The sequence below is a fragment of the Vigna unguiculata genome, chromosome 6 (assembly GCF_037176805.1).
Source record: "Vigna unguiculata cultivar grain cowpea cultivar isolate G323 ecotype 2 chromosome 6, ASM3717680v1, whole genome shotgun sequence".
Lineage (NCBI taxonomy): Eukaryota > Viridiplantae > Streptophyta > Magnoliopsida > Fabales > Fabaceae > Vigna > Vigna unguiculata.
This window is the reverse complement of record NC_140797.1, coordinates 15,843,608-15,858,483: the sequence shown is the minus strand read 5'-3', so window position 1 is coordinate 15,858,483 and position 14,876 is coordinate 15,843,608. Positions and strand designations below refer to the sequence as shown.

At 35.9% G+C, this 14,876-nt stretch overlaps 2 protein-coding genes across 2 annotated transcripts; both read right to left on the bottom strand.

Moving 5' to 3' along the window:
- Positions 1-8,458: 8,458 nt before the first annotated feature.
- LOC146885573 (uncharacterized) lies at positions 8,459-9,626 on the bottom strand. The gene is made up of 3 exons (XM_085674999.1): positions 9,375-9,626; positions 9,010-9,239; positions 8,459-8,549 (listed from the first exon to the last, which is right to left on the bottom strand). The coding sequence occupies exons 1-3, from the start codon at positions 9,624-9,626 to the stop codon at positions 8,459-8,461; spliced, it is 573 nt and encodes a 190-aa protein (XP_085531125.1).
- A 1,725-nt stretch (positions 9,627-11,351) lies between these two features.
- On the bottom strand, positions 11,352-11,948 carry LOC146885572 (uncharacterized). Its single transcript, XM_085674998.1, has 2 exons — positions 11,640-11,948; positions 11,352-11,501 (listed from the first exon to the last, which is right to left on the bottom strand). The coding sequence occupies exons 1-2, from the start codon at positions 11,946-11,948 to the stop codon at positions 11,352-11,354; spliced, it is 459 nt and encodes a 152-aa protein (XP_085531124.1).
- Between the last annotated feature and the right edge of the window lie 2,928 nt (positions 11,949-14,876).

Below are 14,876 nucleotides of genomic sequence, written 5' to 3'. Positions count from 1 at the left end.
AAAACATATTTAAAAGATAATGTAATAAAAAATTTATAATTAAAATTTATTTTTTTAACATTATTTTATAACAATTTTTAAATTTTTATTATTTTTACATCGTTTTCATAATTATGCTAAAAAATAAATTGCGGACACAATTGTAATCTTGATATCACCCTCAAATCGTTACATTACAGACATGATTGAAAAATAGAGGAATTTCCCTCTTCCTTCCTCTCTCTTCTCCTCGTTGATTGGAGGGAGAGGGATAGGATGAATTCAGGTGGATTAGAGTGTGAAGCTTGTCTTGTTCACTTTAAGGGGATTAGAGGTGAAAGTGAGTGGATTTAAAGTAAAGTTTGTTGAAGTTTGCGAGTGATTTGATGGATGTGATAGATTAAAAATTATATTTAAATCATAAAAACCAAGATGACCAAATTGTACTTTATTTTAAAAATAATTAAAAATTATCATTATATAAGTTTGATTTATAGTAAAAAAAATATTCAAATGTATAAAGCAAAGTAACATATTTTAATAAAAAAATATTTAAAAGATAATGCAATAAAAAAATTTATAATTAAAAATTCCTTTTTAAACCTTCTTTTATAACAATTTTCAAATTTTCTTTATTAATTATTTTTGTAAAAATAATTTGAAAAGTCATAGTTTTACATCATTTTCATAATTAAGCTAAAAAATAAATTGTGGACATAATTGTAATCTCGATATGACCCTCAAACCAAATCATAACAGAGATGATTTAAAAATAGTTGAATTTTCCTCTTCCTTCCCCTCTCTCCCTCACGGTTGATCGGATGGAGAGGGTGAGGATGACATCAAGTAGATTACCGTGTGAAATTTGTGTTGTTCACTTTAAGTGGATTAAAGGTGAAAATGGGTGGATTAAGAGTAAAGTTTGTTAAAGTTTGTGAGTGATTTGATGGATATGATAGATTAAAAATTATGTGTAAATCAAAGAAAAACAAGATTACCAAATTGTACTTTATTTTTTAAATAATTAAAAATTATCATTATATAAGTTTGATTTATCGTAGAAAAAATATGAAAATGTATAAATGAAAGTAATATATTTTAAAAAAATATATTTAAAAGATAATGTAATAAAAAAATTTATAATTAAAAATTACTTTTTAAACCTTATTTTATAACAATTTTGAAATTTTCTTTATTTTTACATCGTTTTCACAATTATGCTAAAAAATAAATTACAGACATAATTGTAATCTTGATATCACCCTCAAACCATTGCATAACAGACATGATTGAAAAATAGTGGAATTTCCATCTTCCTTCCCGTCTCTCTCCCTTATCGTTGATTGGAGGGAGAGAGATAGGATTAATTTAAGTGGATTAGAGTGTGAAGGTTATCTTGTTCACTTTAAGGGGATTAATGGTGAAAGTGAGTGGATTTAGAGTAAAGTTTGTTGATGTTTGTGAGTGATTTGATAGATGTGGTAGATTAAAAATTATATTTAAATTATAAAAAAACAAAATTACCAAATTGTGTAACACCCCATTTAATTTATAATCATGATTAAAGGAAGTGTCACACATGATAATACAGAAACACAGTCCTATAGTTTAAACACTATTTCATACAATAACCAAGGCACACAACTATGCCACAACTAAACCAGATACAATGTTCATCAGTAATAAAAATAGGAAATTGAAAGACAAACTAGTATCTAGGCCATAGCCCCAAAAAGAAAGTCCAAAGCAGTAGAATCCAGCCCAGAAGGCTAAGCAGCGGAATCATCTCTTCCTTGTTGACCTCGAGTACCTCTCACATCTGCTCCCATCAATAAATTGATGATCATCGCAAAAGTAGAAGAACAACATACAAAGCAATCAAACAAACAAAAGGTAAGCTAAAGTAGAAACAATTTATCAAGTAATCACATACTATTACACAATCCAAACAATATTCATCAACCAATCATGTTACAATGTTTCAATCCCCCATACACAAGGTTAGCCCTTAATGAGTTTCAGGCCTCTTGCTACTCTCACCACAGGAGTCAGTCTGCTCTAAGTGAGACTAAGACTAACTGACTCCTTAGTTAGATCACGAGGAGGATTGGGTCGATGGCTTACGAGATAACCTTGCTTCCTCAGTTGGCAAACCTTCACCTAGTATTCCACGTCTCACAACTGAGGAAGTATGGTTTGACCCGGCTCATGTGTTGGAAGCCACGGATATACAAGTCAGAGAAGACCTCACTATGGAAGTACCACCCATCGCTTTAGAGGATAGCAAGGTTGAGGAATGCCGAGGAAACGTTGTTAGTCTTATTAAAGTCATCTGGGATCGGAGGACAGGTGACTCGACTTGGGAGTTAGAGAAGTACATGAGAAAATCACATCCACATCTATTTACCTGGTGAGTCTTTATTTTCGAGGTCAAAAATTTTTGTTGTTAGGGAGAATGTAAAACCCTCTTTTTCTGCCCTAAAAATTTAAAAGGGGCATAACCCTATCTGTTAGGCCTAAGTACTTGCCCATAAGGTGTCCGAAGCCCCTAAGGCAGCCTAACCCCTTTCATTTCTGCCTTTCTTGCAAAAAAGTAACTTACCTACTCTCATTTTCCTTTCCTAGAGCTCTGTTAGGGTTGAAGTTCAATCAGATTCAAGTTTAGCTCGACCTCGTTTTTGCTCATGTAAGTGGTTCGTCAACTCATACTCTTCTTCGCTGGTTTGGTTCTTCGTAATTACTATTAGGGTTCCTTGTAGTAATCTCGTACCCCTTTTGTGTTAGGGCTTTCAGCTCTTAAATCTGCTTCAAGAACTTTCGTGCTCATTCGCTTAAGTGTCGAGGTCGTTTGGTTGGCATTTTCAAGGCAAGGGAAGCTAGAACCCTCTTGTTTGGTGCGGTGGCTGTTGTTTTGCTTGTATTTCGTGATGTTTGAGCTTATATGTTACTATGGATGTATGGTATGGTTGGCATTATCGTTTGGGTGTGGAAATGTGACTGTACAGGGAAACAGTGGCGAGAAACGCGTGTTCTCGCCCAAGCGAGCCTGCCTCGCCCAGGCGAGATTTGCAGAAGAAGACAAATTCACACTCAATCTCTCGCTCAGGCGGAGAGCTCTCGTTTGAGTGAGGCATCTCGCTCAGGCGGGAGGGGCTCGCCTAAGCGAGAACACATAAGAACTTTGGCTCGTCACTGCAGTTTTCAGCCCAGACGAGGGACCTTATTTTTAAGCGAGAAGACAACTCGCTCAAGCGAGGAGGGGCTCGCCTAAGCGAGAATCCGCGTTCCAGCAACCCTCATTGTTGGTCGTCTCGCCCAAGCGAGGACCTGTTGCCTGAGCGAAAGAGCCCTTTCGCCTGAGCGAGGGTTCCTGGCCTGAGCGAGGCTGATGCTTGAGTTGGTGCGATGTTTGTTGTGTTTTATATATTGACTGGTGATCTACTACATAATATCATTACCTTGTTAAGAGCATGAATGAGTTAAGTATGCAAAAACTATGTGATCCTTGGTTTGAAAATGACGGGTTGGATATGATCTTGGTTGTGATATAATCGAGATGGTTGGTAACAAAGTGGCATGACATTGATATGAGATGGAGTTCCATATTCATGGTTTGAGAATAATGGGTTGGTATGGATTCACTGGGAATATGAAAGAGGTGGGTTGTGAGGCACTAGTATGTGATATATGTATATATATGTATGTGCATGTTAAACCCTTCTTGATTGATTGAGCATGATTAGTCTGTATCAGTGCGTAATTCCTTGGAATCTCTAGGTGAGATTTTTAGGGTCGTGCTTCAGTGGTCGGGACGTAATTCCATGGTCCCTGTTAGTGGGTGTCCATGGTGGTGCCCCATCTATATAATTTGGTAAGGATTCAAGGTAAGGATTGCATCCTGACACTCTAAGGGGTCAATTAGTCTCACATAGAGCAGACTGACTCTTGTGGTGAAAGTAGCAAGAGGCCTGAAACTCATTAAGGGATAACCTTGTGTGTGAAGGAATTGATTCATTGTAACACTTGTAACACTTGTAACACATAGCTCGGGGGTGAGTATAGGTATCCACCACAAGTGCAAGCATCCGCTAAATCCGATCAGGTTATATGTATCCGGATGAGTCGAGTCGAGTTTTAGTGTATTGACTGAAAGGTCACAACATGCTTAGGTGATATATGTATATTGGACTTTGAAGGTATATCTGATTGCATGATAAAAATCTTTTTGGCTCTAGCTTACCCTTTGCTTGTTTGATTGCTCTGTATATTGTTGTTCTTCTACTCTTGCGATGATCATCAATTTATTGATGAGAGCAGATGTGAGAGGTACTCGTGGTCAACAGAGGAGAGACGATTCCGCTACGTAATCTGCATGGGCTGGGCTTCATGTTCTTGATGGGCTTTCCTTTAGGGCTACGTCCCATGTACCTGTCTGTCTTTCTGATTTCTACATATTTTATTAAACTTTTTATCTAGTTTCCTTTTGGGCATCGTGGTGGGCCTGGGGCTGTAAGGAGTTAAGTTTTAAACTCCAGGATCGCGCCGTTATATTATCTTTATGTGACGCTTCCTTTAATTTCGTTTATTGACTTAAATGGGGTGTTACAAATTGCACTTTATTTTAAAAATAATTAAATAAGTTTAATTTATTGTAGAAAAAAACATGAAAATGTATAAATGAAGGTAAGATATTTTAATAAAAAATTATTTAAAAGATAACGTAATAAAAAAATTTATAGTTAAAAAATACTTTTTAAACCTTACTTTATAACAATTTTCCAATTTTCATTATTAATTATTTTTGTAAAAATAATTTCAAAAGCCATATTTTTACATCATTTTCATAATTAAGCTGAAAAATAAATTGCGAACATAATTGTAATCTTGATATCACCCTTAAAGCAAGACATAACATAGTTGATTTAAAAATAAAAGAATATCCCTCTTCCTTCCCCTCTCTCCCTCAAGGTTGATTGGATTGAGAGGGAGAGTATGACATCAGGTGGATTACAGTGTGAAGCTTGTCTTGTTCACTTTAAGGAGATTAAGGGTGAAAGTAAGTGGATTTAAAGTACAGTTTGTTGAAGTTTGCGAGTGATTTCATGGATGTGATAGATTAAAAATTATATTTAAATCATAAAAAAACAAGATTACAAAATTATACTTTACTTAAAAATAATTAAAAATTATCATTATATAACTTTGATTTATCGTAAAAAAAATATATGAAAATGTATAAATTAAAGTAACATATTTTAATAAAAAATATTTAAAAGATAATGTAATCAAAAAATTTATAATTGAAAATTACTTTTTAAACCTTATTTTATAACAATTTTCAAATTTTTGTTATTAATTATTTTTGTAAAAATAATTTTAAAAGTCATATTTTTACATCATTTTAATAATTAAGCTGAAAACTAAATTGGGGACATAATTGTAATCTTGATATCACCCTCAAACTAAGACATAATAGAGATGATTTAAAAATAATAGAATTTCCCTCTTCCTTCCCCTCTCTCCCTCAAGGTTGATTGGATTGAGAGGAAGAGGATGACATCAGGTGGATTACAGTGTGAAGTTTGTGTTGTTCACTTTAAGTGGATAAAAAGTGAAAGTAGGTGGATTTACAGTAAAGTTTGGTGAAGTTTGTGAGTGATTTGATGGATGTGATAGATTAAAAATTATATTTAAATCATAAAACAACAAGATGACCAAATTGTCCTTTTGTTTAAAATGATTATAAATTATAATTATAAGTTTGATTTGTCGTAGAAAAAATGTTAAATTGTATAAATGAAAGTAACATATTTTAATAAAAAAATATTTATAAAATAATGTAATTATAAAATTTATAATTAATAATTAATTTTTACAACTTATTTTAGAACAATTTTCATTTTTACGTTATTAATTATTTTTGTAAAAATAATTTTAAAAGTCATATTTTTACATCATTTTCATAATTAAACTGAAAAATAAATTGCAGACATAATTCTAATATTGATATCACCCTCAAACCAAGACATAACATATATGATTTAAAAATAGAAGAATTTCCCTCTTCATTCTTCTCTTTATCCCTCAAGGTTGGTTGGTGGGAGAGGGAGAGGATGACATGAAGTGGATTACAGTGTGTAGTTTGTGTTGTTCACTTTAAGTGGATTAAAGGTGAAAGTGGGTTGATTTAGAGTAAAGTTTGTTAAAGTTTATGAGTGATTTTTTGGATGTGATAGATTAAAAATTATATTTAAATCAAGGAAAAACAAGATTACCAAATCGTCCTTTATTTTTAAAATAATTAAAAAATATCATTATATAAGTTTAATTTGTGGTAGAAAAAATATTAAAATTTATAAATGAAAGTAACATATTTTAATAAAAAAATATTTATAAAATAACGAAAAAAAATTTTAATTAATAATTACTTTTTATGCCTTATTTTAGAACAAATTTCAAATTTTCGTTATTAATTATTTTTGTAAAAATAATTTCAAAAGTCATATTTTTACTTCATTTTCATAATGAAGTTGAAAAATAAATTAAGAAGAAATGGTAATGTTTATATCAACCTCAAATCATTGCATAACAAAGGTGATTGAAAAATAGAGGAATTTCCCTCTTCCTTCCTATCTGTCTCCCTCAACGTTGATTGGAGGGGGAGGGAGAGGATGAATTCAAGTGGATGTGAAGCTTGTCTTGTTCACTTTAAGGAGATTAAAGCTGAAATTGAGTGGATTTAGAGTAAATTTTATTGAAATTTATGAGTGATTTGATGGATGTGATAGATTAAAAATTATATTTAAATAAGGGAAAAAATAAGATTACCAAATTGTCCTTTATTTTAAAATGTATGAATGAAAATAAAATATTTTATTAAAATAATATTTATAAAATAATGTATTTAAAAAAAATAATTAATAATTACTTTTTAAACCTTATTTTAGAACAATTTTCAAATTTTTATTATTAATTATTTTTGTAAAAATAATTTGAAAAATCATATTTTTATATCATTTTCATAATTAAGCTGAAAAATAAATTACGGACATAATTGTAATCTTAATCTCACCTTGAAACCATTGCATTAGAGAGATAATTGAAAAATAGAGGAATTACTCTCTTCCTTCCCTTTTCTCTCCATCAAGGTTGATTGGAGGGAGAGAGACATGATGACATCAAGTGGATTACAGTGTGAAATTTGTGTTGTTCACTTTAGTTGACTAAAGCTAAAAGTGGTTGGATTTAGAGTAAAGTTTGTTAAAGTTTATGAGTGATTTCCTGGATGTGATAGATTAAAAATTATATTTAAATCAAGGAAACAAAAGATTACCAAATTGTTCTTTATTTTAAAAATAATTAAAAATTATCATTATATAAGTTTGATTTGTCTTAGAAAATTATTAAAATGTATAAATGAAAGTAACATATTTTAATAAAAAAATATTTATAAAATAATGTAATAAAAAATTTATAATTAATAATTAATTTTTACAACTTATTTTAGAACAATTTCCATTTTTTCGTTATTAATTATTTTTGTAAAAATAATTTTAAAAGTCATATTTTTACATCATTTTCATAATGAAGCTTGTCTTGTTCACTCTAAGGGGATTAAATGTGAAAGTGAGTGGATTTAGAGTAAATTTTGTTGAAATTTGTGAGTGATTTGATTGATGTGATAGATTAAAAATTATATTTAAATCAAGAAAAAACAAGATTACCAAATTGTCCTTTATTTTAAATATGATTACAAATTATCATTATATATGTTTGATTTGTTTTAGAACAATTATTAGTATGTATAAATTAAAATAACATATTTCATTAAAACAATATTAATAAAATAATGTAATAAAAAATTTATAATTAATAATTACTTTTTAATTCTTATTTTATAACAATTTTAAAATTTTCGTTATGAATTATTATTGTAAAAATAATTTCAAAAGCCATATTTTTATATCATTTTCATAATTAAGCTGAAAAATAAATTGCGGACATAATTGTAATCTTGATATCACCCTCAAACCATTGCATAACAGAGATGATTGAAAAATAGAGGAATTTTCATCTTCCTTCACCTTTTTCTTCGTCAAGGTTGATTGAAGGGAGAGGAAGATTGTAAGAACCGTGAGATTTAATTAATTAATTATTTAATTAATAAATTCTGATTGGTATAATGTGGAAAAGTATTAGCTCAAGTGGTTGAGAGTGTGTGGTTTTTGTGAGAGGAATTGGGTTTGAGTCATATGTATGCCAATTATGTGTTATTTAATTATTATTGTTTTAATAATATGTTTGAGTATGTTGAATGGTGGTATAATGATTGAATTGTGTTAGTTAGCAATAAATATAAATTGGCTTGATGGTTTAGCAATATATACTCACTTGGGCGAGAAAACTAGTGCTCACCATTATTCTCTCGTGCACAAACACTTAACAGATCACAAATGGTTCAATAATACCATACACAGGTTCACATCAGCACACCAAGCACATTAACATGATAAAACAGCAGCACAAGCAGCACAACACAAAAGAAAGGAGCAAACCCTAGCTTCCCATACCTGGAAAAATAAGCTAGCGGAATACTCCTACACGCACACAGTGAGCACGACTGTCCTAAGGATGGCCAAAGAGCTGAAACGAATAATAAAATAGAAAAAGGAATGAGTTATTACCAAACCCTAACGGTAAAAACAGAAATAGGTCCAAAAAAGTGGAATCATGAGCTGAGGAGTGACTTACGTGGAGCGGAAACTTGACTTGAGCTAGGTTGAGGAAGGTTGACGACTAACCATAGTAGAGAGTGGCGATTGCTCAAAGGAGGCAAGGAGACGTGTTTTCTGGAAAGTGAATGAGAGAATGGAATTAGGGCGGATTAGGGTCTAAATCCCTCTTGGGCCCGCCCTTAGTCCCATTACATTAGCGCAACCCTTTTAATTTTGGGCAGAAAAGAAAAAGAATTTAGTGGGCCTTAAATTCTCCCCAACAAGAAAATTTTCTACCTCGAAAATGAAAACTTACCAAGCAAAAAGATGTGGTTGTGATTTTCTCATGTCCTCCTCTAACTCCCAAGTCGAGTCACCTGTCCTCCGATCCCAAATGACTTTGACAAGGCTGACTGTCTTTCCTTTATGTTCCTCAACCTTGCTATCCTCTAAAGCGATGATGGGTACTTCCACAGTAAAATCCTCTCTGATCTGTATATCTTCAACTTCCAACACATGAGCCGGATCAAACACGTACTTCCTCAACTGAGACACGTTAAACATCGGATGAAGGTTTGCCAACTAAGGGGGTAAAGCTATCTCATAAGCCATAGGCCCAATCCTCCTCGTGATCTGATAGGGGCCAAGGAACTTAGGAGAGAGCTTCCTTGAGCGAAGAGCCTTTCCCACGCCAGTGGTTCGGGTCACCCTCAAGAACACATGATCCCCAGCCGCAAGCTCTGAAGGTCGCCTCCTACGGTCAGCGTAAGCCTTTTGTCTACTCTGAGAAGCCTGCATTCTGTTCCTCACCATCCTCACCTTCTCGGTGGTTTGTTCTAATAACTCTGGTTTGACTAGTACTGCTTCCCTATCTTGATACCAACGTAGGGGAGTCTTACACTTCCTGCCATATAAAGCCTCATATGGCGCCATGCCAATGCTCACATGAAAGTTGTTGTTGTATGTAAACTCTATCAATGGTAACACCTCATCCCAAGCTCCTAGGTGATCCAATATACATGTATGTAATAAGTCCTCAAGTGACTGGGTGGTCCTCTCGGACTGACCATCGGTCTAGGGATGGTAGGCTAAGCTCATAGTCAACTTGGTCCCTAAAGCCTCTTGTAAGGTTTGCCAAAATCGGGATGTAAACCGTGGGTCTCTGTCGGAAACTATGCTCGAAGGCACTCCATGTAGCCTTACTATCTCCTTAATGTACAATTGAGCCAACTTCGCCATGGACATCCTTAAGTTCATCCAACCCAAGTTGTTCTCTGACTCTGTTCAGACTGGTGTCCAATAACTGCCTCTCTCTGATTGAGTCCAAGAAGTCACTAGATATAGTAAGAGTACTACACCTAATGGACTTGGACCCCAACTCCACCTGTAGCCTTATGTTCCTGAACTTCTCCAATAGTTCCACCTCCTTAATCATAAGGTGTGCAGCATATACAGTCTTCCTACTCAAGGCATCCGCCACTACATTCGCCTTCCTTGGGTGATATAGGAGCTCGAAGTCATAATCCTTCAGGAATTCCATCCATCTTCTCTGCCTCATGTTCAGATCCTTCTGATCAAACAGATACTTGAGACTCTTATGATCGCTGAACACACGAAACTAAGCACCATAAAGATAATGCCTTCAGATCTTCAAAGCGAACACTATGGCTGCTAACTCTAGGTCATGGGTGGGATAGTTCTTCTCATGAACCTTAAGTTGGCTTGAGGCATAGGCCACCACCTTCTTTTCCTACATTAACACCCAGCCAAGTCCGAGATGGGATGCATCACAATAGACCTCAAACGGCTTCCCCACATCCGGGATCACTAGTATCAGAGCACTAGTCAGTCTCCGCTTCAGCTCTTGAAAGCTCTCCTCACACTTATCCATCCAAGTGAAGGGTTGATATTTTCGAGTGAGTTGTGTCATGGGCACCACTATCTTGGCATACAATTGCTTCTCCCTCAAGACGCTAAGCACCAATCTCAGATGTTCAACATGCTCCTCCTAGGTCTTAGATTAGATGAGAATGTTGTCTATGAAGACCACAACGAACTTATCCAAGAACGATATGAAAATCTTGTTCATATAGTCCATGAACATTGCTGGAGCATTGGTCACACCAAAAGGCATGACCACGTACTCATAGTGTCCATACCGGAACTGGAAGGCCATCTTCTGCACATCATCAGCCTTTACCAAAATCTGATGGTATCTCGACCACGGATCAATCTTTGAGAACACCGACAACCCATGTAGTTGATCCATCAAGTCATCAATTCTTGGAAGAGGATACTTGTTCTTGATCGTCATTTTGTTTAACTGCTGTAATCCACACATAGACGTAAACTCCCATCTTTCTTCTTCACTAACAACACTAGCGCTCCCCAAAGCGAAGTGCTGGGTCGGATAAACTGTTTCTCCATCAGCTCCTCAATCTGTTTCTTGAGTTCCACCAACTCTGCCGGAGCCATGCGATATGGGGACATCGATACCGGACCTATTCTTGGTACCAAATCAATAGAGAACTCCACCTCTCTATTGGGAGGCAACCTTGGTACTTCATTTGGGAATACGTCTTCAAAGTCATGTACGACAGATATGACCGATGTTCTTTCCTTCTCCTCTACCTCCATACGGGCGAAGATTACGAAACACTACGTGACACTCTGAACCTCATTTGCAACTCCCTGAGGGGATATCAATTTTGGCTCCTCCGAGACTAGGAATAATAACCTCTTCTCTCGACAGTCTATGAGAATTCGATTGGCAGAGAGCCAAGCCATCCCTAAGATTACTTCCAACTCCTGTAGAGGTAGGCAAATCAGATTCACTTTGTATCTACGCCCTTCCACCTCTACTGGACATCTAGCACACAAGGACGACGTCCTGACCAAACCCGACGTCGGAGTAGACACCACCAGCTCACACTATAGCTCACACACCGGCAGACCCAAACGTTTCATACAAGCATCTGACACAAACAAGTGTGTCACTCCAGAATCATACAACACACAACAAGAAGTACCAGTTATCATGCAACTACCCATAACAAAGTTACTTAAGCCAATTGCCTCTACTCCTGACATAGCATACACTCTGCCCGTCGCCTGAAGCCTGTTGCCTCTGTCCCTCCGTTGATGCTGGTGGGGAGTCTGCACTAGATGGCGTGTTGTTGCCCTTGCAAGGTTGGGGCAGTCCTTCCCAAAGTGGCCTTCCTTGCCATAGTTGTTGCATCTGCGGTAGCCTTCCATGCGTAGGCAGGCACTCCTCAAATGAGGGCCCCCACATATGTAGCACTACACTTGACCCTGCTGGGAAGGAAGACCCCGAGATCCCTGAGGCTGATGGTGAGGTTTGTCATATGGTCTCTTCCGCTCATCATGTCTAGGCTTGGACCCAAATGGTCTACCAATCCTCTAAGGCTATTGTGGTCGTTGACCCTCTACCTCATTCTTCATCTTCTCCATTACTTTGGCCTTTGATGAAGGATTATCTTGTTTTCTTTTAAGATTATTGAATATGGTGTGAGTTGATTAAGAAAGCTAAGTGAAATCCCCACCTGATATTAAGATAGCACATAAACCATAGAAAACCAAGAACAATTAAAGGAAGAAGAAAACATAAAATGGAAAGGAAAGGAATGGTAAAAATGTGAGAAGCACGTCACTACAAGGTTAGGCTAGAAGCCATGGCAACCTTGAAGATGAGTGGATGTGTGCTGCCACTTGCTATGCAAGATAAGGCTTAAAAGTATTCACTCCCTAGGGAGGAAACTCTCACAAATGGTTCAGACACAATAGTGTTTTTACTTCAAAATTTTCAACCGTTTTACATGTCTAGGAGAACCCCTTATATAGAAGAGTTTAAGGGCCTCTAAGCAAATAAAAGATACCTAAGGATGTCTCTACAAAAACCTAACCCTAGCTTCTAGAAACTAGGTCAAATAAGGTTACAAAAAATAAGAGACAAAAGAGCTAACCATGGTGTGTGCAAGACTAATTTCGTTCTAGAACAAAAAGAGACAAAGAATGTGTCTCATATGTCTCCAAAAAGTGGCCAAAGTGTGCTAAAAACAAAGGAGACCAAAGGTACATAGGTACACTTGCTTCAATGCTTTTACTTTATGCTTTATGCCTTTGCTTTACTCTCTCCTCCACATCATTTATGCTCCCCAATCACCATGTGCCACCTAGCATTGCTTTCTTACTCCTAATTAACCTACAAGGCAAATAAACATAGATTAGCATGTTGGCTTAAGTCAAGTCAACTATAGTCAACAAGTCAAACCTAGTCAAGGTCAACAAGTCAACTAAAGTTGATTCAACTAAGTCAACTTAGGGAATCAAAAATAACAAACAAAAATGAAAGGGATGAAGGATTAATGAACTTCCTTTCTAAACATGCTTAGTCTTTTTAAGCATGTCTCGCCATCCTTGGTTGGGGTCAATCCTTCATCACATCCTCCGCAGCCACCCTTGTAGCCCTCATCTACTGCATCACAAGTTGTTGCTGGTTAAGCAACGTTGCTTGTCGCTGCATCGATGCTTCGAACTGTTGCATCATCGTCGTGCTTTGCTACGTCATAGCAACCACCATTGCTTCTATAGCTAATGGATTCTTCTTGTCTCCATTGAAGCTTGCATGAAGAATGGAGGCTCCATGGATGGTGTTGGATGCGGAAGCATGAAGGAAAGAAGCTTAAGGTGTTTGGTTTGGTGTAGGTGAAAGGATTCTTAAGAGAGGTGAGGCCAACTCCTAAGGAAGAAGACTAGAGTAAACTAGAGAAGAGTTTACTCTAAGGTGAGCTCAAAAGAGATTTGTGCACAAATTTGGGCAGCAATTCATTACTCAATTTCAAGATGAAAAATACATCTCCTAAGCCTTCTATTTATAGGCTAAAATGAGACCAAGGAGTCTCCAAAAAGTGGAGGGAAAAAGGAGTCTAGAAAGTTAAATTTTGAAGCCAAAAAGGAGCATGTGGGAGGTGTGACTTGCCACCTAAGCAAGTCACACTTGTCTTGCCATGGGAAGCTAACTCTCATCCTTGGAGAGCAAGTTTGAGAAGCTTTTAGGCTTTTTTAGAGTAGACACACTACTCTTGGCCCATTTGGCCCAATTCCCCTTTTTGGTCCAAAATTACTTCTAAAGCCCAATTTCCTCTAAGGCCTAATACATGGACCAAAGAAAACCCTATTCTACTGGGCCCAAAATACAAAGCCCAAAATAAAATCATAATCTAGTATTTACAAGCAAAATGTCCTAGGCTAGGTCTTCGCATCTACCTTGGCCCATGTGAAGTTCATCTTGGGCCTTGCATGCATATTTAAGGCCCATTCCTCTTGTATTCTCCTAGCCATGGCTCATCGTCCCCTCCCTCTTGAGAAGGATTTGTCCTCAAATCTGTAGTCTCTGCCTCATCATCTATACCACCTGTAAAAGGTATTAAGTCAACAACATTAAAGGTGGCATGCACATCATAGCTTCCAAGCTACTCTAGCCTATACGCATTATCATTTACTCTTTTCAACACTTTAAAGGGACCATCACCTTGAGGACTAAGTTTAGACTTCCTTTGCTTAGGAAATCTATCTTTTCTAAGGTGTAGCCACACCCAATCCCCTTCTTCACAAATCATTTCCCATTTCCCCTTATTGTTGTACTTAGCATACCTCTCTGTTTGTTGCTAGATTTGGCTTTTAATCTTTTCATGCATTTTTTTAACAAAATCAGATTTTGCCACCTCTTCTTTATGAATAAAATCAAAATATGTAGGAAGTGGTAGCAAGTCCATGGGAGTGAGAGGATTAAAGCCATAAACAACTGCAAATGGAGAGATTTTAGTAGGCCTATGAACTACTCTATTGTAGGTGTCGCAACCGAAATCGCGACGGGACGACGAACCAAAAAAATAGAATTTGTAAAAACATAGTTTGGAGTCGCCACCATAGTTATTATAGGAAACTATGGAAAACCATAAAAAAACAAGGTCTGCGAAAAACCAGAATTTGGGTCCGGGAGTCGGTTACGCGTGGGGAAGGTATTAGCACCCCATAACGCCCGTCCTAAGACGGTACCTTTAATTAAATGTGCAAAAGTTTTGTGGTTTTTCAAAATATTTATGTTTTCCCAAAATTAGCATAAAAGAATGTACAAAAAACAAAACTATTTTTTTTATTTTT